The 22,633-nt window shown below is 30.1% G+C and overlaps 6 protein-coding genes across 7 annotated transcripts; 5 read left to right on the forward strand and 1 right to left on the reverse strand.

The window, feature by feature from the left end:
- The first annotated feature begins 331 nt into the window (after window positions 1-331).
- LOC108546992 (odorant receptor 9a-like) lies at window positions 332-2,292 on the forward strand. Its single transcript, XM_017899306.1, has 9 exons — window positions 332-496; window positions 634-759; window positions 840-957; window positions 1,072-1,336; window positions 1,439-1,555; window positions 1,644-1,734; window positions 1,814-1,950; window positions 2,036-2,168; window positions 2,242-2,292. The coding sequence occupies exons 1-9, from the start codon at window positions 383-385 to the stop codon at window positions 2,290-2,292; spliced, it is 1,152 nt and encodes a 383-aa protein (XP_017754795.1). The 5' UTR covers window positions 332-382.
- A 548-nt stretch (window positions 2,293-2,840) lies between these two features.
- Window positions 2,841-5,707, forward strand: LOC108546990 (odorant receptor 9a). Its single transcript, XM_017899304.1, has 10 exons — window positions 2,841-2,847; window positions 3,293-3,471; window positions 3,607-3,732; window positions 3,808-3,964; window positions 4,015-4,279; window positions 4,391-4,495; window positions 4,866-4,956; window positions 5,013-5,149; window positions 5,450-5,582; window positions 5,657-5,707. Exons 1-10 carry the CDS (start codon window positions 2,841-2,843, stop codon window positions 5,705-5,707), a joined length of 1,251 nt encoding a protein of 416 aa, XP_017754793.1.
- A 906-nt stretch (window positions 5,708-6,613) lies between these two features.
- Window positions 6,614-9,942, forward strand: Or105 (odorant receptor 105). Its single transcript, XM_017899288.1, has 10 exons — window positions 6,614-6,659; window positions 7,965-8,134; window positions 8,223-8,348; window positions 8,417-8,534; window positions 8,619-8,883; window positions 9,056-9,172; window positions 9,261-9,351; window positions 9,461-9,597; window positions 9,667-9,799; window positions 9,889-9,942. Exons 1-10 carry the CDS (start codon window positions 6,614-6,616, stop codon window positions 9,940-9,942), a joined length of 1,257 nt encoding a protein of 418 aa, XP_017754777.1.
- A 296-nt stretch (window positions 9,943-10,238) lies between these two features.
- Window positions 10,239-13,481, forward strand: LOC108546974 (uncharacterized). The gene is made up of 10 exons (XM_017899289.1): window positions 10,239-10,271; window positions 11,570-11,764; window positions 11,887-12,012; window positions 12,077-12,194; window positions 12,276-12,540; window positions 12,667-12,783; window positions 12,852-12,942; window positions 13,015-13,151; window positions 13,227-13,359; window positions 13,428-13,481. The coding sequence occupies exons 1-10, from the start codon at window positions 10,239-10,241 to the stop codon at window positions 13,479-13,481; spliced, it is 1,269 nt and encodes a 422-aa protein (XP_017754778.1).
- A 3,131-nt stretch (window positions 13,482-16,612) lies between these two features.
- On the reverse strand, window positions 16,613-19,185 carry mus81 (mus81 structure-specific endonuclease subunit). Its single transcript, XM_017899290.1, has 9 exons — window positions 18,680-19,185; window positions 18,480-18,585; window positions 18,266-18,386; window positions 17,994-18,173; window positions 17,670-17,918; window positions 17,393-17,606; window positions 17,103-17,315; window positions 16,919-17,032; window positions 16,613-16,858 (listed from the first exon to the last, which is right to left on the reverse strand). The coding sequence occupies exons 1-9, from the start codon at window positions 19,040-19,042 to the stop codon at window positions 16,613-16,615; spliced, it is 1,806 nt and encodes a 601-aa protein (XP_017754779.1). The 5' UTR covers window positions 19,043-19,185.
- Window positions 18,922-22,396, forward strand: Shc (SHC-adaptor protein). Of its 2 annotated transcripts, none has more exons than XM_017899316.1 (11): window positions 18,922-18,942; window positions 20,234-20,341; window positions 20,468-20,538; window positions 20,649-20,709; window positions 20,775-20,948; window positions 21,038-21,201; window positions 21,286-21,524; window positions 21,596-21,745; window positions 21,835-21,962; window positions 22,037-22,147; window positions 22,233-22,396. In XM_017899316.1, the coding sequence occupies exons 2-11, from the start codon at window positions 20,243-20,245 to the stop codon at window positions 22,365-22,367; spliced, it is 1,332 nt and encodes a 443-aa protein (XP_017754805.1). In that variant the 5' UTR covers window positions 18,922-18,942; window positions 20,234-20,242; the 3' UTR covers window positions 22,368-22,396. The 2 variants fall into 2 exon arrangements, with proteins under 2 accessions (XP_017754805.1, XP_017754804.1); XM_017899315.1 differs by lacking the exon at window positions 18,922-18,942 and adding an exon at window positions 19,706-19,865.
- Window positions 22,397-22,633: the final 237 nt, after the last annotated feature.

The raw sequence follows: 22,633 nt of genomic DNA on the forward strand, positions 1-22,633 counted from the left end.
TTCTTGAAAATCAAGATTATATACTTCCACCAATCGCAATTTTCAAATATAACTGCATTCGTTAGACTGTTTTTCCCCAATTTTAAAAAGAATATCTGTCGTATATTCGGTATACTAAACGATATGTCATACATTAGTTGTACTAGGCAGAAATCACTATACCGAAGGCCAAGAAAATGAAACGTAAGGGAAAGGATATATACTACGATTAAAATATGTAGATCTGTGTTAACTAATAACATTATTTCGTTGCATTAAATATAATATATAGATAAATTAAAGTGACAAATATATCAGTGATATTAATCCGAACATAGGGCCTTTAGTATTTCAGGAACACAGAGCGCAGAATCACGATATCTTTGACATCTCTTACTACAAAATGTTCAAAAAATACTTGCAATTTCTGGGACAAGATCCGCGACAACCACATAGATTCCGAAACATTATTGTAACTATAATGGTGATTAGTATTGCTGGCATTCTTGTACCAACGGTAAGAAAAACATATTAATCACTTTATAGAAAGATGCTATTAATAAAATAAGAAAACTGAATCGAGGGAATTCCACGTAATAAAGTAAATAACCCGGGAATATTATTGAAAAAATATTAAGATCTGCAACTCATTAGTTATTAGAAGTATATGAGTCAATATCCATCAAAAATTTGGACGCAGTGATCGAGTGTCTACCGCATTTAATCGCGACTGTCATCAGTATTGTTAAAATATTAAACGTCCACTTTCATACGCAAAATGTACGTAACTTACTTATTAAACTTATTATTATCCAAAGAAGTAACAGACATAAGAAACATAAAAATATATTACATTATAGTTTGATAAATTATATAAGCTCATGATAACACAGTGGGAGCAGCTGAAGTCAAAGAATGAACTACATCTTTTGGAAGAAATTACTATGCAGGGCAGCAAAATGGCACAAATATACCGACGTAAGTCATCATATAGTAATTTCTACAATAAATAATATTATTAAAATATTATTATTATTATTATAAAAATATATTATTACCTTTCAAGTAAATGATTGACTGTAATCTTTTTAGATACCTTATTATCTTTCATGGGCCTGTTCTTGCTAGTTCCACTTGTTTCTCCAATTTTAGATTTTGTTTTTCCACTAAATGAAACTCGACCGCGCCAACAATTACTGAGAGTTAAATACATTTTCTTTGACGATGAGAAATACTTCTATTATGTATATTTGCAATTAGCTTGGGGGGCAATGATAAGTGTGGTGACGATAGTTACTATAGATTCATTGTATATTCTTATAATACACTACAGCAGCGGATTATTTGCAGTATGCGGGTAAATACTAATTACACAACTAATGATATCATTTTTCTTCTTTTCTCTTTTTTATACGTGGTAATAAATTTTATGGTCGCCTCGCTTAATTCTCGAATACAGACATCAAACCCAGAAGGCAACGAAGAAGTCAAACCTACAGGCAAACGAAAATATTTCGGGTAGTTATGGGTATGAACAATTAAGAAATTGCATTATCATGCACGACGAAGCCATCCAGTCTGTATTCATAAAATAATAATATAGTGTATCGAACTATAAAACAATTATTGAACGCGATTAATTTGTAGTTTCATTACGTTTTAAGGTTTTACGATATCCTAAACGAGAGTAGTCGGATTAGCTATTTGATTCAAGTTGGATTGAACATGATTGGAATAAGTGCCACAGCTGTTCAGGTAAAGATTTTTACAAGATATTTAATGAAAACAGATATGAATTAAAGCAACGTTAATTTAGTCAATACTATTCTTTCAGGCTGTCACAAATTTGGATAGACCGGGTGAAGCTTTACGATTTGCTCTATTTTGTGGAGCTGATCAGTTTCATTTGTTTATACTCAGCCTACCTGGACAAGTACTCCTGGATCATTGTGCAGAGCTAGCAAATAATATGCATGTGTTCAGTGTACTTGTATAAAACGCATATAATCTTAAGAAACATAGATCTGAATGTAATTTTTTACTGGTCTTCCATCAGATATTCCTCCACGTGGTACAGAATACCAGTGAAAACTCAAAAAATGCTTTACATGATGCAAATACGGAGTCAAAAGCCATGTACATTAACGGCTGCTGGATTTTACGAAATGAATATGGAAAACTTTGGGAATGTATGTATCCCTATAAAGATATGATTATTATATTATAGTTTTAACTGCTATTTATTGTTAATTTAATTTTAAGACGTTCAGGATGTGTATGTCATATTTCACTATGATAATGTCTCTAAAGTAATTGAAATTGTTTATATATCCATAACATTCTATAATCGAATTTATTCAGAAAGCGATTAGTACGATAAGTACTGAATATATAATAATAATATTGAATTTGCATTAACGAACGTGCAAATAAAGTTATTAAACTATGTTTGTTGTTCGATTTTAATATTTTAACATCTAAATAATATTACACACCTTACCTGATTGTCATTTCACTGAATTCATTGAATGCCGTAACAAAGAAAATTTGTATTTACAAGCTTTTGCACGTTATAGTGAACAAATGGTATAACGAGCATCTACCGTGTAATGTAAGAAGAAACCCTTGCTAAAAGTTGAAAGAATAATTATTACTGAGCTACTCTACTAACGATAGAATGATATTTCTTAAATAATTCGAAGGATTTCGATGGACAGTTACTTGAAAATTGTCGGTATACTTGATTTGCACAATAAACTCCACATTACAAACAGTGCATTAATGTTTTAAGTTAATAACAGATGTTCGATATTCAACATATTAGACATACGTAATAGCAACCACTGAACCACTATTTTCTTATGAATAGTACAATTATAGCCGTGACAATTGACGACTCTTACTTGTACTTTTACAATTACACTGTCACACTGTCTTACAATTCTCAGTTGGCCGTGAAGTCAACAATTCAAAGATTGAAGATCGAAATTATATATTTTCTCCAGTGGCAATTATCGAGTATAACTGCTTTCGCTTAATCGGTTTTCTCGACTGCAGCACGAATAACTGGCATACATACAGCACGATAGTTTTATCACAAACGATATCTTGTGATAGTCAGAACATCATCGTGTTGAAGATCGAAAAAATGAAACGTAAGAGAAAGGAGAGCGATATATATCATGATTAAAATACGTAGTTCTTTGTTAATTAATAATAATATTTTGTCACATTGAATATAATTAATTGTCTTAAGTATATCTAAATTGGTTTCAAGATAAACAATATTTCAATGATATTAATCTGAGCATAGGGCTTTCAGTATTTCAGAAACAGAGAACGCACGATCGCGATATATTTGACATTCTTTACTATAAAATGGCCAAGAAATATTTGCAACTTTTAGGACAAGATCCACAACAAACAAATGAATTTAGACATATTATTGTAATTATAGTGGTGATTAGTATTACTGGCAATATGGTTCCAACGGTAAGGAAAATATATTACTTGTTTGATAGAAAAATACTGTAGCTTGAATGAGGAGACTGAAATTGAGTGAATTTCCCGTAAAAAAGTAAATAATCAGGTAATGTTGTTAAACAATTGGGACCTGGAATTCATTAGTCAATAGAACTGTATACGTCACTTTGTAACAACGATATGGATGGATTTATCGAGTGTTTGCCACACTTTATAGCAGCAACGATCAGTGTCGTAAAAATTATAAATATCCATTACAACAGAGAAAATGTATGTACATGTGATAATTAATTATCATAGAAAAAGTTCTCGAATATACAAAATTCTAAGAACATATTGTTTTAGTTTAGCAAATTATTTGTATTTGTGACAAAAGAGTGGGAGCAATTAAAGTCAAGCAATGAATTACACATTCTAGAAGAAATCATTACACAGGGTAGCAAAATGGCGCAATTATATCGAAGTAAGTTATCGTATTTTAATTTAATTAGACTACTTTTATGTACAAATTTTAATCCTTTAATATTTTGCACGTAAATATATATCTTTCAGATTCTTTATTGACTGCCCTGGTATTGTTCTTATTTGTACCATTATTTTCTCCTATTCTGGATATCATTCATCCACTAAATCAAACTCGACCTCGACAACAATTACTTAAAGTTAATTACTTGTTTTTTAACGACGAAGACTACTTTTTTTACGTGTATTTTCAGTTAGCATGGGGATCAATTATCGTCGTAAATACTATAATTGCCGCAGATTGGTTGTTCATTCTTATAATTCATCATAGCAGTGGCTTGTTTGCAGTGTGTGGGTAAATACCATGACGCGAAGACTATTATACAGTTATATTACAAGCTATATACTTCTTGAATATACTAATAAACACGATAGTCATATTCCTTAATTTTTGTTTTAAATATAGCCAACAAGTTCAAAAAGCTGCGAAAAGTTCCAATGAAGCTATTTCATTGAGATACACGTATGAACAGTTCAAAAATTGCGTGATGATGCACGATGAAGCCATTCAGTTAGTATTCATTAATAAAGCACTAAAAGTTAGATTATTCGGAAAACTCATAATGAAATTTACGGAAAATTTAAAAGCAATTAATATTATCTCAGAGATGTGCCACGGAATATATATACTGTTATTTTGCTTTCGTTTAACCATCTTTTAGTTACACGAGTCACTTTTTAGAAAATTTTTCATATTTTTCATTAATGACCTCTTTCATTAATAAACACTGTATTAGTAAAAAAATTTTATTCGCCGATCCTCAATTTTTCTTTCTACCTAAAAAATATACAACTTGCGGATTTCCCGATCAGCACACCATAATAAATTATAAAATGATTATTAGGTACGAATAATATGTTGTTCTTTGTTGTATTTTAAGGTTTTACAATATCTTAAATCAAAGCAGTCGATATAGTTATTTGGCTCAAGTTGGATTAAATATGCTGGCTATAAGCGCAACGGCTGTACAAGTAAAAAGAATTTAGTAAATGAAAGCTAGCACAAATTAAAAGATCCAATTTTCCAGGCAGTCGTAAATTTAAATAGGCCGGATGAAGCCTTTAGAAGCGCAGTATTTTGCGGTGCCAATCAATTCCATCTATTTGTACTCAGCCTTCCTGGACAGGTGCTTCTGGATCACTGTATTCAACTGGCAAATAATTTGTATGTATTCAATATGGACATATAAAACGCAAATAATATTAACCCTTTCCCGAATACAACCATACATGTACAGCCAAAAATTTGGTGCCCAACCGAGTAACATGCGCTATCGAGGTAGACAGAGCTTTTGTCAAAAAATAAAAATAACAACATATAAATTACTTCTCATATCTCTCTTTCTATGTTATCACAGAAAGCTTATTCTGCACTTGTCTGTATTTCCAAGAACAAAAAGCTCTTACTCGTGAAAGGGTTAATAGCTGTAAGCACCAATCTAATAACTTGTCGATATTCCAACAGATATTTTTCTACTTGGTATAAAACACCGGTGAAAATTCAAAAAATGATTTTCTTGATGCAAATAAGGAGTAAAAGACCATGCACATTAACAGCAGGCGGATTATACGAAATGAATATGGAAAACTTCGGAGTAGTATGTAACGATACAGAGCTATTACAGTTATTTATATTATATTAGTTATTATTTATATCCATTTTCATTTTAAGACTTTCAAAACGTGTATGTCGTATTTCACTGTGATAATGTCCCTGAAGTAATCATAATGCGTCACTAAAGCGTGAAAGTGTGTAACTACTTATATTATATTTTGTACCTGGAGAAATTAAGGATACGAACAACGGGATAATTAGCCATGAGTAACAGCTAGTGTTAAATAGTTTAAATGACAATTTATGAAACATACAAATAAAATTATTAAATGATAACAATCAACAAATATTAATATTTTAACGCGTAAATTATAAACTTTACCAAAATAATAAGATATTCTTCGTTGAATATTATCACATACAAAATTTAGGTCCCGCGACTCGAGCAAAGCGAAATAAATCAATACTAACGTCAAGCGGATTATGTAAATGGTATAAACATTTTTTTACGATTTTGTAGCCCATTTTTCACCGATGATATTATCATATTGAACCGACTGACTTATTCCAATGACAACACTGTGAACGGAACCTGGGTGATCTTTCAAGAAGACTTGATTGATTAGTTCCCACCACCTGTTTCGTACACCACCAGATGTTAGCGAGTATACCATATTACAATCGATGTATTAACATTTCACAATAATAATAGAAATTCAATTTTCAGCACGTAACACAAACGTTATAACAATTGCTGAACGTTCTCATACGTGTTAGCAACTGTTATAATTGTTTTGTCTAATACAATCTATAAATAACAAATACAGAATCCAGGAAACAACAAGAAATACCAACTTGGTCACTGACAAACCAATTTCATAGAACTAGCACAGAAAATAACTTGAACTTGGTTCATACACTTCATTAATATATGTAACTGTTTACGATATTTTCCTCTTCCTTATCATGTTTACTGCTTGGTGTTCCTTTCCTTCCAAATTTCTAGAAGTATTCCACAAGGGTCTGTTTCTTGAATATTTAATATAATAGTGACTTAAATAATTGATAATGAACATGATACGTGTAATACCACATATCTTCGTCTCCCAAAAGCATACTGGTACGCTCCTTTGATTTAGTTGTAAAGATAATAGAAATTTTAAAGATTTCAATAAATACTTGGTTAATACTGCATCTTCGTGCAATATTTCTACTGCATTTTCAACTGACGTTGTATTAAATATAACGAATACGGTCAATGTTTCAGGATAATTGCAAAACTTCGATTTCCAGCGCAATTCACGGACGTTCTAACAACCACTAAGCTATTATTTTCTTATCTACGATCCAGTTAATGACTGATATTGGATTTAGAAGATTATACTGGAACAAATAACGGTTAGCTAAATGATTCAAAGATATACTTAGTAATGAAAATTACACTTTGACGCTGACATCGACTTCAAATGTAAGTGCATTTATTGAATTGACTTTACATCCACGTCCACATTCTCTCAGTCTATATAGAACAACATTCATAGATTCATCAGAATAGTCATAGTATTCCGAACAGGTTTGTGCTGCGTTGATTCTATTAGATAAAACACCGCCGTTTCGGGAACTCGAAAGTCTGACTAGTAAGAGAAAAATGACTTAAAACATTTCTTATTGCCTATAATATGTAAAAATTTACCGAATCGTTGTGGAGAAATTGGCAAGTTGGACACGAAAAGTACGAAAACGTTGTTTTAGATTAACAATAACAGTATCGTTTATTACTCGATGAGCTGTTTACAAACTGACTCTCGCTGACTCTGACTCTACTCGTAACTGTAACTCTAACTATGACTATCGCTCTGACTAGGACTATCACTATGACGATCTAACTATAACTGTCGCTCTGACTATGACTATCCTCGTGTCTTCCTGAATGGGCCTTTTAAAGCCCGTCCAAAAGACAAGCGCCTCCCTGAAGAAGAAGAAACTCCCTTTACCTCAAGGTCAAGGGTGGAGGAGACTCCTCCCTTCGAGTTAGCCCCTACTTTTAAAGCCCGTCCAAAAGACAAGCGCCTCCCTGAAGGAGAAGAAACTCCCTTTACCTCAAGGTCAAGGGTGGAGGAGACTCCTCCCTTCGAGTTAGCCCCTCCGAAGGGTCACCCTCGCGAGGACCCTTCCCGAGAGGTGACCGCGGCCAAGTCACCCTCGGTTTATGCCGAGGGTATGGCCCCGACCTCTTGTGTCCCATCTGGCAGCCAGATACTAAGTTCCAGGAGAGGACAGACTACCCTAATAAACGAGCGTTTCTAGTTTACCATTTCTACAAATATATAATTGTCTACAATATCGAGCTTAACCAATATCAGTCATCCTCGATTGATTGATGAACTCGAGTGACAACTTTCCTTCTTCAATGATCAATGTTCAGTGTTTCAGGAAAACAACAAGCGAGATTACAATGCATTAAACATTACCCAATACAGAACACTTAAACAATATTTAACAATATGTGGGATAAACCCGTATCAGAGTGATAGAATGAGTAATATCATAGTAATCACGATGGTGTTGTATATCATTTCAATGGTTATTCCATCGGTAAAGGAAGCATGTGACATTGTTCTTTTGTGACCACTATTATTAATCGAAGCATAGAATAAAAATAATTAAACTCGTGATTCGACAGTCTTTGCAGCTATATGGTGACATACTAAAGAAGGACTTAGATTGTATCATCCAGAATATACCGCATTTAGTGACAGGAATGGTCAGCATAATAAAGATTTTAAACATCCGTTCTAATAAAACCCAGGTACATATACGTGCATTATAAAGAATTTCTTCGCACACGCAAAGTCGTAATAATCGAATATATTGTAGTTTAGAAAAATATTCGACTCGGTAGCAGAGCACTGGAAATTATTAGAAGCAAAAAACGAATTGTACATGCTAAACAAATTCACCGGATATGGTATAACACTTGCGAATATATATAGAAGTAAGTATTTATACTGCAACCTTTAATATACGTTTAAAAAATAATTATTCATTAAAACAGATCGATTAAAAATATTTCTTTCAGGAACGCTATTGACATGTCTTATAATATTTTTCTCCCTTCCCTTTTATAATCCACTTCTGGATTTTGTTTCACCACTAAACGAAACCCGACCCCGACAGCATATATTTAAAGTCAATTACCTGACTTTGGACGTTTTCGAACATTATTATGGCGTCTATGTTCATTTGTCTTGCTCTGCGCTTGTTATCGTGGTCATAATAGTCTCAGTTGATTCTTTACACATTATTATCACTTATCACACTTGTGGATTGTTTGCAGTGTGTGGGTAAATATAACAGATTGTATAAAAAATGGATTACCTAACATGGTAATGAATTCATGAGTAAAATCAGTAGAAGAAACGTGCCACTTACTGCACAATCGTCATTGTGTCGTAGAGTGACACAATTCATTTCTCACTGTCCACTTACTTAGATTTTAATTATAAACACATACAGATCGCAAGTACAGAAAACAGCAGAAAATAATACAATTACGAAAGATGGTGTTATGACGAACGACGTTGGATACGAAGAGTTTAAGGAATGTGTGATATGGCATCACAAAGTTCTTCAGTCTGTATCGATTACTTAAAATTAGATCGATAATCGAATAGAAATAATTTACCTTGAACTGATCCTGATTCGTTTGTCACATTTTAAGATTTTACCATCTCCTCGCGAAATGTTGTCGGAACTTGTACCTAGTTCAGATGGGTCTGAATATGATAGTTATAATTTCGACAGCTGTTGAAGTAAGAACACTTTTATTATTCGTATACGTGCATACGCCTCGTACATAATGATAATTTATCAATTATTATTTAAATAAATAATTATTGGGGAAAATATGATATATTCTAGATAGTTATGTTTCTGAACAAACCGGAAGAAGCCATCAGGGCTTCTGTCTTCCTTATGGCTCAGCAATTTCACTTATACGTAATTAGTCTACCTGGACAAGATTTATTAGAGCAAAGCTTAGAATTGGCAGATAAAATGTAAGTTTTTGATACGCATAAAACACGAAGAAGACTGGAGATAATTTGATTCGATTAATTTTCCGATAGATACAGCTCCGACTGGTATCAAATACCAATGAAATGTCAAAAAGTGTTTTACATGATGCAAATAAGGTCCAACAAACCCTGTATAATGACGGCAGCAGGATTATACGAGATGAAAATTGAAAGTTTCGGAATAGTATGTAATCATAGGAGTAGATCAAAATAATGCACTATAATAATAAGAGTGAACGCTGGTAATTATTGACTTTTTTTTTTTATTTTAAGACTGTTAAAGCGTGCATGTCGTATTTTACGATGTTCTTGTCACTGAGACAATAATTTTTCGTTGCTGTACAAAGATATTAATTTTTTATGGCTCTATAATTTGTCGACAAGCCGATGTTTCGTTTCCTAAATATTATATCGATGTTGCAATAGTGCACTACTACTGGGAGAAAAGTACAGTTTATCATGACATAATGATGAAAACGATTTTAACATGTATGCACAGAATTTATTATACTAGTTCAGTGAAACTTATTATCAATTTGCTTTCAATTAAAAATTGGTTTCAAATACTTAGTATTTTTGAGATATTATTCTATTCAATCGCAGTGGAACGTGAAATTTAACTAATGGGCAGAGTAATAACTTTTCTAATTTCTGATGTAAGTAAAATGTTACTTATATGTCAAACATATTAAAAATATATACACTTTTGGACAAATATCGTGAACATTTCTTAGAAGATGATAAAAATATATCCAATACAATGCAATATAAACAGTTACGTAATAACATAACGTAATTAAAACTTCTTATTCAACAGTTTTGATGAATTTATCAATGATCAAAACAATTGGCATGCGATATACAAATATATATTATAAAATGAATAAATCACTGAATTTATAAGAAAATTGTATGTTTTTATTAAATTGCTAAATATTTACGCTGGTAATGCAAAACATATTTCACGATATATAACATCCTTCAGTAATTGTGATGTGCTATTAAGTGAAACGGTGTAATCCATTGCACTTTGTACTCAAATATTTGATACTTGAACTAATTAACAATATGGACAATTGAATAAAAAGGATAAAATATTAATATCATAACACATAAATAAGAATATGCACATTACCAAAATAATGAATTGGCTGCTGTCTAATTGATTTCGTTGTATACTGCGAGACAAAAGGTTTGCATTTTGTGACTCAAGTAATAGAAAATAAACCGATAGTAGTAGATAAATGATACGAATGTTGCAATCATTTTTTTACTATCACGATATCCGTCTCGCACAAATAACACTGTTACGAAGACTTTTTCATCCATCAAGAAAGACCGACGATTGGAAATGGATAGATTTATTTCTACTGCAATGCACCGCGAGACGAGACTTTGCAGTTTTTGAAGAATTCAACAGATTTTATTACTTGGTGGTTTGAAAAAATCTTCTGTCCATCACCAAATGCTTAATACATACCAAAATTTCAAACGGTAGATTCGTGTTTCAGGATAATAACAGATGATCGATTTCTAGCGCAACGGACAGGCGTGATAACCCTTATTTCCTTATTACACAAGCAGTTGACATCTGTTGTTTTAATTATAAAGTCATAATGTAATCCATACCTGTCGGGTAAGTGAACGATCAATACTATACTTGAAAATCAGAATTACATACTTTCACTAACATTCGTTGTCACGCACAACTGCATTCGTCAGATTGATTTCCACGGTCCTCGAAAGAATAACATTCGTACCTCTGGTACAACAGTATATTTGAAGCAAAGGATCATTATAAACGTTAATTGCAATAATTAAACACGGTGCTGTTTTGAAAATTTGGGAACATGAGTAGTAAGAAACAGAGATGTAATAATTACATCACGTTCCTATTACCTAGCTTTTCTTTAAGTGATACATTAACGTGAAATTCGATATATATGTTTGCGAGGTTAATCTAAACTTGAGATATTTAGTATTTCAGAAAGACAAAGAACAGGGTCCCGACATATTTGATATTCCTCATTATAAAATGCTGCAAAAGTACTTGCAAGTTTTGGGACAAGATCCACATCAAAGAGACGAAGTCAGGAATGTTATCGTAACTATAGTGGTGATTAGTATTGTAGGCATTGTTGTTCCATCGGTAAGGGAAACATATTAAACATTAAATAGAAAAGTATTATTGAGCTAATGCGGCAACTGAATTCTCGGCAACATAGTAAATAATCAGGTAATTTTATACATTCGGGTCCTTCGATTTATTAGTCGTTAGAATTTTATACATCGTTATGTGACAAGAATATGGACGCAGTAATCGAGTGCCTACCACATTTAATCGCGGCTGTTACCAGTCTTGTTAAGATATTAAACGTCCACCTTAATAGGGAAAATGTGGGTAAATTTATTATTATACGAAAATTCATTGAAAAAATTATAATAACGTGTTGTATTATAGTTTAAAAAAATATTTATATTTGTGACAAAAGAGTGGAAGGAATTGAAGTTAAATAACGAATTACATATCCTGGAAGAAATCGCTTCGCAAGGCAGCAAAATGGCGTTAATATATCGAAGTAAGCTATCGCGTCGCAATGATTTAACTTATTGTTAGCCTTATTATTTTTCACGTAATCGATTAACTATATTTTTTCCAGACACTCTATTGTCCTTTACGGTACTGTTCGTGTTGGTTCCACTTTTTTTTCCTATCCTGGACGTTGTTTATCCACTGAATGAAACGCGACAGCGACAACAATTCCTTAAAGTTAATTACATTTTCTTTGATGATAAAGACTACTTTTTTTACGTATATATCCAATTGACTTGGGGGGCAGTCATTACTGTATTAGGGATAGTTACCGTTGATTCGTTATACATCCTTATAATTCACCACAGTAGCGGATTGTTCGCAGTGTGTAGGTAAATATCGTATACATAGTGCCATAAGAATGTAAGAAACATGCAGTTACTTCAGCAGTTGCATCCTTCCCAGATATACTCGTAAATGTTATAATCGTATTTTATAATTCATGTTATAAATGATAGTCATCGAGTCCAGAAGGCAACAAGAGATACCGACTTAATCACTGGGGAACCCATTTCGGAGAGTTACACGCACGAACAGTGCCGAAATTGCATTATATTCCATCATGAAGCCATTCAGTTTGTATCCATTAAATAACGATAATGTGTAATAGATTATGAAACTGGTTTTTTTATTACGTTTTGAGGTTCTACGATATTCTAAATGAAAGCAGTCAAAGTAGTTACTTAGCTCAGGTTGGATTAAATATGATGGGAATAAGCGTGACGGCAGTTCAAGTAAAGACATACCAAATGAAAACAAATAGAAATTGAAAGGGCATAAACTTAATCGACATCTTTGTGTTTTAGACTGTCGCAAATTTAGATAAACCAGACGAAGCATTTAGAACTGGAGTATTCCTTGGTGCTGAACAGTTCCATTTATTTGTGATCAGTTTACCAGGCCAGGTGCTGCTAGATTATTGTAGCATGCTTGCAGATGATATGTATGTATTTCGTATACTTATATAAATTCTGATATCCATAGACTCGAGGATAATATTTTATTAATATTACAACAGATACGGTTCTATGTGGTACAGAATACCAGTAAAAATTCAAAAAATGCTTTATACGATGCAAATAAGGAGTAAAAAACCTTGTGCACTAACGGCAGGTGGCTTATACCAAATGAATATGGAAAATTTTGGGATAGTATGTAGTATTGCAAGATTATTATAGTTACTGTATTAACTTCTATTAATGGTCACTTTTATTTTAAGACCTTCAAAACCTGCATGTCGTACTTCACGATGTTAATGTCACTAAAGGAATGAACCTGCGTTATCTATCCAACGTTTTTAATCGTATCTGTTGTATTTTATACCCGAATTGCCCAAGAATCTGCATAATAGAATGTGTAAAAACGTGATACGTATTATTAATATTAAATTTAAATGTCCCCATCGAACATGCAAATAAAGTTATTAATGTAGATATTACATTCGATGTTGGTATTTTATATTTTAACCATTAAGCCGATTATTATCCGTGTCATCAAAATAATGAACTGAATCCCACTTGATCGAATTCATTTTGTAATTATTTTGATAACATAACAATGTCCGCAATGAAAAATTTGAGTTTTACCGCTAATAAAGCTGCGTTACAGATTTACACATATAAATAATTCAGAAATTACATGATAAAACAATCCAATTTATATTTAATAAATAAAGATTACGTATAATAAGTTAACGAACGATTATTATTCACGATTAATTTAAGGTTTATTGTTCCGCTGTATTTTGAGATTTCAAAATTTTAGGATTAATTCAGCTTGAATATGATTGATAAAGGCATGATAGCAGACCAAGTAAAAATAATCAAATAAATTATGATAAAAATAAATTAGAAAAGATTTAACTTACAAGGAGAGTGCACGTCCTTCGGGTCACAGATTTAGTTGAAACTTTGCAGCTTTGTAGATATCATGCAGTTTAAGAAAATATATCATTATAGCCGTAACTACTCGATAGTTTTTGAGATATTTACGATTAAAGTTTTATTACTTGCTTTATTTTCTATTTATTTCTAAAACGTGACAAATTAATTTATAGCGTAATGGCAATGATCTAGTACTGTTAATTAATACTGGAGGAGCCGGGGTTCGATTCCCATCCATAGTTTTTTCAATATATTTTTTATTTTGTATTCATTTTTCGCCTATGAAAACATTGTAAATACACAATTATAAATAAAATTTCTTAATAAAAAAATTTATTTTTTACGCTTTCTTATGCTAGTATATATTTATTACAAAATAATAAAAATATTGTGCAAGAAAAATACTTTCCTATAGCAATCTTATTTACTACAGGAAATATAAAACCTATCGCTCATGTAAGCATTAATTATTAAATTAAACATTGTATAAGAATAATTCCAACTTTGCTGTGCAGCTATAAATGTTCATGAATTAATTAGAAAAACTTGGAAATTTATTAATTTTCTACTTTCGAATAAATAAAAATTTTACCGCCTGCGATCAGCGCCATCTATGATTTGGGCTCAAAAATCAAGAAAGTAATAGGAATATAGAATAGGCGAGGAGGTCGTCGAAGAGCTCAACAGAGCCATAACACGTGGCAGAGAAGGACAGGGAGGGGATAGAAAAGGATAGAGTGACTCCGGCAGTGAAAAATTATTAATTACTCAATTTTCGTAAACAATTTGTGAACTTTTATAATTTCATTGCAAAGCTGGAACTTCAGACTGCATTCCCATATAATTTTCGTAAAGAATTTAGCTCTAAATTGTTAGTTATTAATTTTTGTTTGATGGCGTCTATGATTTCGCAACGGCGACCATCACGATCTTCCGTGAAAATAATTAATACTAAACGAAACTAGAAGCAAAATATGATCAAAAGTTATATGAGAAGATTCGCAAGAACATTGTTTTTATAATGAGTGCATAAAGTTTCATAAATTAATTGCGTGAAGGATAGTAATTAATGAAAAACCAATGGTGTCTTTGACAATTTTCGACAATAATTCAAACATTTCGTAGAATAATTATTAATAATTAATTAATTAGGGAAAAATTTATATCGAAAAATATATTGGAAAGTTCGTGAAGGATCTGGCTTTACGATGCAATTATAAAAGTTCATAAATTAATCACAGATATTGAGTAATTAATGAATTTTCCACTGCCAATTTGATTTATTAAAATATATTCGGAGCATATAACCAGAGTTAGTAAACTGGCATGAGAGTCATCTATGAGGTTAGACTCGAAGTTCGTGTTCCGCAACGAGAACACAGATGGCTCTGTTGAGCTCTTCGACGACCTCCTCGCCTATTCTATATTCCTATTACTTTCTTGATTTTTGAGCCCAAATCATAGATGGCGCTGATCGCAGGCGGTAAAATTTTTATTTATTCGAAAGTAGAAAATTAATAAATTTCCAAGTTTTTCTAATTAATTCATGAACATTTATAGCTGCACAGCAAAGTTGGAATTATTCTTATACAATGTTTAATTTAATAATTAATGCTTACATGAGCGATAGGTTTTATATTTCCTGTAGTAAATAAGATTGCTATAGAAAAGTATTTTTCTTGCACAATATTTTTATTATTTTGTAATAAATATATACTAGCATAAGAAAGCGTAAAAAATAAATTTTTTTATTAAGAAATTTTATTTATAATTGTGTATTTACAATGTTTTCATAGGCGAAAAATGAATACAAAATAAAAAATATATTGAAAAAACTATGGATGGGAATCGAACCCCGGCTCCTCCAGTTTTACTTAGCAGTTCTCGATCGTTGCCTTTCCGCTACAAATTAATTTGTCACGTATTAGAAATAAATATATAGTAAACAAGTAATAAGACTAATCGTAAATATCTCAAAAACTATCGAGTAGTTGCGGCTATAATGAATGACTTTTGTAAATTTTATATCGGATAAAGCACTTAAAAGAAGAAGATGAAATATTTAAAAGAAGCAGTGCTTTATTTTTTGGTGCCAAAATTTCATTTGTTTGTACACAACTTACCTGGACTTATGACTTATGAATCATTATTTTAAACTATCACTTACTATCTACGTGTTCAATACATTTCATATAAAATACAAATAATACTAACATTTACTAGTATAATGCTTTACTAGTGTTGTTACAAATATTACTACAGTTACATTGTGAATCGAGTTATAGATATTGAAATAGTGCGAACGAAAACTTGATTATTTTTTAAAAAGTTCAACAAATTTAATTGTTCAGTTATTTGCAAATATTTTGTCATTGAATATTTGTACAGACGGCATATTGCAACCAGTGCATTAATATTTTAGAATGTCAGATGTTCAAGTTTCAACACAATAAACAAACTCCATACCAATGATATTTTTTTTTATTTACAATACCTTTAAAAATAATATAAAAAGCATTTATCAATTAAAATTTTTTTTCGTATACAATTGATAAATTGTTTTACTAATTATTGATCCTATAGAACGTTTCCTATCACCAAATTCAATATTTGCTAATAATAATTCGCCATTGCAATCAGATGCTTGAAAAGCTTCAATTAATAGTTGTGGAGTTGGATAATGTTCTACAATTGCTAAAGCTTTATCAACAGACATTCCTTTCAATTGTATTAATTGACGGACAAACATTTCGCTTACTTTAAATACCTAGAAAATTGATTGATATAAATATCAGATTAGTATATGACACATATATATTGCATGTACCTTTTGTTTAGAAGCTGCTTTATTAAATTCTTCAAATTCCATAAGATTACAAGTATTGCTTAAAATATCTGTCTGTTCAATTACTTCTTTTTTACATCCTATTAGATTTTTTCCCTAATATTTTGTTTTAAAACAAAATCAAAACTAAATTATGTAACTAATCTGTTAAAGAAAGAATACTTACTTTGAAAGTTTTAATTAAAATTCTAGTTAATGAAGACAAATAAAACATAGAATCTTTATGACTTTTAGTATATTTTATAGAAAAACCATCTTGTATTAAAGTATTAATAGAAGCTTGCATCAATGATGAATGTGGTATTGTTAATCTTTGAGCCTTTGCACATTCCTCAATAATATACATGAGATTTGTAATTCCAGAATGTTTTAATCTGAACTACATAAAATAATTTTATGTTTAATTACACACAAAAATATATAATATATGCAAAAATAATTTATTTCTAATAATACCTTTTGTTCATGAAATCTCCCATCTGTGATACTTGCACTTAAATCATCTATTCTTTTTCTCTCTACTATGTAAGGTAAAATTAATTCATTATTTTTATTTCTGCATCTAGCAATCCACGCAAAATCGCCAACTTTTAAGTGACGTATTTCAAACAATACATCAAGTTGTGTTAATTCCTTTATAGTAGCATCATGTTGTGGTTTCGTCCTACCACTATATCAAAGTCGTTTCAAAATATATCAATTGAATATCAAAATTTTATGAAATGAAACATACCCACAAGTCTCCTGTGTATCTACTAATAGTATTATATCAAATTTATTTGCTTCTAAATAAATGGTTTTTTGGAGATTACTGATTTCTTTTTTCTTATTGTCTAAATTATTCACATGTTTTACATTTTTTACTTCTTTTGCTTTTCCTTGTACTTTTTCTAGATCTGTATTACCTTCCAAGGATTTCTGTCTTATAATGTTTTCATTAAATTGTTCTTTACAACTTTCAGTAGTAATACATTCTGCAGATCTAGACTTATATAATTTTAAGGATTTATTTGATTTTTTGTTTTGTATATCCTTAGAACATTCTGTATTTATTTGCTTATTTATATTTTCATTATTAAAATTCTTCATTAACTCTGATGTCTGTGATTTTGACGAGGTCTTTAAGGATATCTGAATTTTATTTAAAATTTCAGAACAATTTATTGATTTTACATTAGTAGTTGTAACCCCACATATTTTTTCTAAAATATTTATACCTTGTTCTGTGAGGTCATATCTGTATAAGTTACATTACTTTTAATGGCACTGAATAATTAAATTTATATGCTACATACAATTTTACAATTTATTATTAATAAATATTATTACCTAATTGGTGCACCTATCATTGCAATTAAGCCACTATCAAACAAGTCTGAAATTGAAGTCTTTGATGCATGACCACATAACTTTTTTATTTCAGTTAGTAGATCTACTTCCGTAACATATCCTAATAAATTAGTACACCAAATAAAATATACATAACTAAATTGATAATAAAAAGATAATAATAAAGACAATAAAAATTTCCCTTAAAAAATACCTGAATCACATGTGTCCTTTTTATTTTTATATAATATCAATAAAGCAGCATAATTTTCTACATCCCAAGATAATAACTCTGTGTTATCAAATGCTATTAGTTGCGTCTTAAAACAAAAGATACATTAAGTTTATTTTATCAATTTGTACATGTAATTAAATGATTTTATATATCTATAAAAAATATATAAATATATTTACTTTTCCATGCACAGAGCCTGCATTTATGACAGTTTGTGGTGATTTATTTTTTCTTTTGCGTATATATTCATTACAACTGCAATACTCGCAAAGGTTATTTTCATTTCTTAAGAATTCATTTTGTGCTTTATATTTTTCAAGTTTTTTATCCAACATCGAGCATAATTTTGTGCCAAAGTGTTGTAATATTATACAATCCTTCCCAGATTTTAACGGCAAGGGATATTTTTTCAACGAAACAAGTGCTTTCGAAAAATGATGCTGTAAATCAGAATTTCTAGATGCAGCTTCTTTCTTCCATTCTTCTAACCAAAACTCAAACAATGGATTCGGTTTCTCTGGCTTAAGTTTTATTCTTTTCATGACTCTTTTATATCATGATATACAAAAATTTACAACGTGTACTATTAAATTGAAAAAATTATTTATTATATGAATAACACCTTAACCAAGCACAAAACAGGTTTAGACACGGAACTCGAGTACAGAACTTTAGAATTTATTAAACAGCCTCCTTGAAACTAAAAATTATTATTTTTATTGATTTCAGTGAATAATTCATTACATTTAACATGGTATGAAGGTTTATATTTAATATTACACGAGTATATATTGTATAATAAATTATAAATATTTTATAACAATATAAAAATTTCAATATAAGAAATTTTGAAAGAAATTCTTTAATTCATTTTGCTAATCAATAAAAAAATATGACATATAATATTTATATATACATTATAAATACTTTTAATTTTTTGTACAGTAACTTGTAACTATTTTCATGACACAAAATTATTGTTAAAGCAATATTAAAAATCATATTATATATGTAGTTAAAATACATATATATCTTCATATTTTAGTATCAATGATATAAAATTTATATTAATTAATTATATCTAGATCATAATATACTGGATCCAGTTTCAAAATAAATAAACATATCTGTTTAGTCGATGATGAAGAAAGTATAGTTAAATTATTGGTCATTTGTGTTTAGCGTTTATGGAATTTGGCAATAAAGTATATGTGCCTTTAACTTTAGTATAGCTGAAAATATAGACCAATATGAATTTATTGGAGTATTTTATTTTATAGTGTCAAAAAATTTGTATAGAATGATTAATAAATTAAATGCGTATAATTGTATCGTAGACGCATGATCCCCGTAACCGTCTACGAGGTATGATCTCATTTCCTGGTAAATCATACGTGCGATAATCCGAAATTTTCTTATTCACAGTTAACGAAATATTTTAGTTATTTACATTTAGTTGTCATTATCACAACTGTATTTTAATTGTAGTTTTATGTTAAGTACGGTTATATGTATTATATAATAACCATCGTAATATTATTAAAATTATTATTTTAAAGTGTTAAACATATATTAAATTCAGTTTCAAGTTTAAATAGGGATTATAAACATACATATATCTTTGAAATATTTGAAATAATTTTTTTCATACTTACTTCTACAAAAAGTCTAAATTCAATGTTCTGTGTAATATCTGAAATGTTTTTGTTGTAATTATATACATATGTACATAGAACTTAGAAATGGCAACTGGAGGTAGTAGTTTCATAAGTAAACCAGCCAGAGGATGGTTACACCCTGATCACTTAGTGAGTAAAGAAGGAATTACTTATACTGTTAAAGTAAGTTTTCATCTTTTTATATTTAATATGTAATTTTGAAGTCATTTTATAAATTATAAATGTTATGAATTAATGGTAATGGTAATAATAATAATAATTTTATTTATCATATTACGTGCCTTTCAGTACATCGGATGTTTGGAAGTATATACATCTATGAAAAGTTTAGATTTTGAAACAAGATCATGTGTTGCCAAGTAAGTTTTTGAATATTCTTGGAATATTTTTATTTCTATAGTTTATTTTAAATATGAAGAAATGTAAAAGTAAATACCTTCTTAAGATATTAAAAAAAAAATATTTTTAGAGAATGTATAAACAGAGTTTGTGAAGCAGCTGGTTTAAAATCTGCAGACAAAAAAAGAAGAGTATGTATTCATAATTTTTATTGTTGTAATTATAACTTGAAACTTATAATAATTTACATTTAAAGGTGGATAGAAAAGTGTTAAGAGCAATAGCAGACAAACCTCGCATGGAACATACAGGTGCTACAATAAATTTGACCATTAGTAGCTGCAGTTTAGCTTTGACTAATATAGAAACTGGACACATTATTGCCAAACATGAAATGCCACGTATATCTTTTGCTTCAGGAGGAGATACAGTAAGTTATCTGTTTTGAAGTATTAGTTTTTATTACCATTTATGTTTATATGATTATAATATATTAGACATTATTGTATTTTTTGATAGGAAATACTGGATTTTGTTGCATACGTTGCTAAAAACATGCAAGAATGGCGTGCTTGTTATGTACTAGAATGTGGAGGAGGACTAGCTCAAGATGTTATATCCACAATTGGTCAAGCTTTTGAATTACGATTTAAAGAATTTCTTACAAAACCAGCTTCATTACAGTAATTACACATATAAATGAACTGTTTTTTATTATGAAATTAACTTTTATGTTTTATTTAATAAGCTTCTTTTTTATATTATAGCCCTATATTAAATGGCATAAGAGAAGCAGATAGAGATTATTATAATGATTTGCCTGGCAAGGTACCACCAGATATTGGACCTCCACCAGTTCCACCTTTACCAACTTCAGCATCAACTTTACCCAATTTAAAACATCATCATTCTGTTCAAAATCACATGTCACGAAGCACTGTACAAAATTCTGTTTTGCATGATACATTTTCTGTCAATCCTGATAGACATCATCAACAATGGGCAGGTAATATTTATTTTTTTATCTTTTACTGCAATTTATAATTTTATTTAATAGATGTATTAATACCAATGCAGAAACTGGTAACTTGATTGATTTAAATTCTGATGGAACATCAACAAATTTCAATATTCCTCCTGAACATAACTATGTAAATGACAGTGTTATAGCAGCTACGAGAGAAAGTCATCGTGATCAGACATCACTTTTTGATGTGTTTGACATGCGTAAGTAATTTTAGACAAAATATTTTAATATTTTTTATATATATGATATTAAACATAAGATTTCAATGTAACAGAATATAATTTTATAGAGCCGTTTAGTTCTGCAATATCAGATATGAATAGATTAAGTCCACATTCTCAAAAACAACAATTAAAACAAGAGATGTGGTTTCATGGCAGTGTTAGTCGGGCTGAAGCAGAATCAATGCTAACAAGGGTAAATATTGAAATAAATATTAATATTTATGTATATATAATAATATGTGTATCTTGACTCAACATATTTGGTAGGATGGTGATTTTTTGGTTCGAGAATCTCAAGGCTCACCTGGTCAATATGTCCTCACTGGTATGAATAATGGTACACCAAAACATTTATTACTAATTGATCCAGAAGGTGTAGTAAGTATTCCACAGATTATACTGTGAGAAATTTATAATCTACTTATATTGTAATAATAATATTTATAATATATTTTAATTTCAGGTTCGCACGAAAGATCGCGTTTTCGATAGTGTTAGTCATTTAGTAAATCATCACTGTGACAATGTATTACCAATTATATCTGCCGACAGTGTTTTAGTACTTCGATATCCAATTGCCAGACGTGTAAATAATTGATTTTTACAAATTTATAATAGTGCTCAAAAAAACAAGTAAGATTCATATTTGGTATTAACCAATTTCACCAATATTGGCTATTAAAAATTGATACTACCCAATATGATGCTTTTTATAACAAAAATTTATGTTCTCTTTTCAAAGAAGAAATAAGATAGAAAATTATTTTATGTTTTTTTCTATTCTTAACAATATGAAAGGTCAATATTTTATGGAAAAAGTTATTATATATCATCTAATAACTATTAGATGATATGACAGTGCAA

This window comes from Eufriesea mexicana, unplaced genomic scaffold (genome assembly GCF_001483705.2).
Source record: "Eufriesea mexicana isolate 0111107269 unplaced genomic scaffold, ASM148370v2 scaffold812, whole genome shotgun sequence".
Taxonomy (NCBI): Eukaryota; Metazoa; Arthropoda; class Insecta; order Hymenoptera; family Apidae; genus Eufriesea; species Eufriesea mexicana.

Bases quoted from the DNA above. Each gene is read 5' to 3' on its own strand.
- LOC108546992 (XM_017899306.1), top strand. From the start codon at position 383: ATGTTCAAAAAATACTTGCAATTTCTGGGACAAGATCCGCGACAACCA. The intron at 760-839 runs GTACGTAACTTA...ATTACATTATAG, and splicing joins TCCACTTTCATACGCAAAAT to TTTGATAAATTATATAAGCT. The intron at 1,951-2,035 runs GCATGTGTTCAG...GTCTTCCATCAG, and splicing joins GCAGAGCTAGCAAATAATAT to ATATTCCTCCACGTGGTACA.
- LOC108546990 (XM_017899304.1), top strand. The intron at 4,496-4,865 runs GTTAGTATTCAT...TTGTATTTTAAG, and splicing joins ATGCACGATGAAGCCATTCA to GTTTTACAATATCTTAAATC. The intron at 5,150-5,449 runs GTATGTATTCAA...ATATTCCAACAG, and splicing joins ATTCAACTGGCAAATAATTT to ATATTTTTCTACTTGGTATA.
- mus81 (XM_017899290.1), bottom strand. From the start codon at position 19,042: ATGAAAAGAATAAAACTTAAGCCAGAGAAACCGAATCCATTGTTTGAG. The intron at 17,316-17,392 runs GTATTATTAGAA...TATTTTATGTAG, and splicing joins GGAGATTTCATGAACAAAAG to TTCAGATTAAAACATTCTGG. The intron at 17,033-17,102 runs GTAAGTATTCTT...ACAAAATATTAG, and splicing joins TTTTAATTAAAACTTTCAAA to GGAAAAAATCTAATAGGATG.
- Shc (XM_017899315.1), top strand. From the start codon at position 19,842: ATGATCCCCGTAACCGTCTACGAG. The intron at 20,949-21,037 runs GTAAGTTATCTG...ATTTTTTGATAG, and splicing joins TTGCTTCAGGAGGAGATACA to GAAATACTGGATTTTGTTGC. The intron at 21,746-21,834 runs GTAAGTAATTTT...ATAATTTTATAG, and splicing joins TTTTGATGTGTTTGACATGC to AGCCGTTTAGTTCTGCAATA.
- LOC108546974 (XM_017899289.1), top strand. From the start codon at position 10,239: ATGGGCAGAGTAATAACTTTTCTAATTTCTGAT. The intron at 12,013-12,076 runs GTGGGTAAATTT...GTTGTATTATAG, and splicing joins TCCACCTTAATAGGGAAAAT to TTTAAAAAAATATTTATATT. The intron at 12,541-12,666 runs GTAAATATCGTA...TATAAATGATAG, and splicing joins GGATTGTTCGCAGTGTGTAG to TCATCGAGTCCAGAAGGCAA.
- Or105 (XM_017899288.1), top strand. From the start codon at position 6,614: ATGATACGTGTAATACCACATATCTTCGTCTCCCAAAAGCATACTG. The intron at 8,135-8,222 runs GTAAAGGAAGCA...GTGATTCGACAG, and splicing joins TTTCAATGGTTATTCCATCG to TCTTTGCAGCTATATGGTGA. The intron at 9,352-9,460 runs GTAAGAACACTT...GATATATTCTAG, and splicing joins TAATTTCGACAGCTGTTGAA to ATAGTTATGTTTCTGAACAA.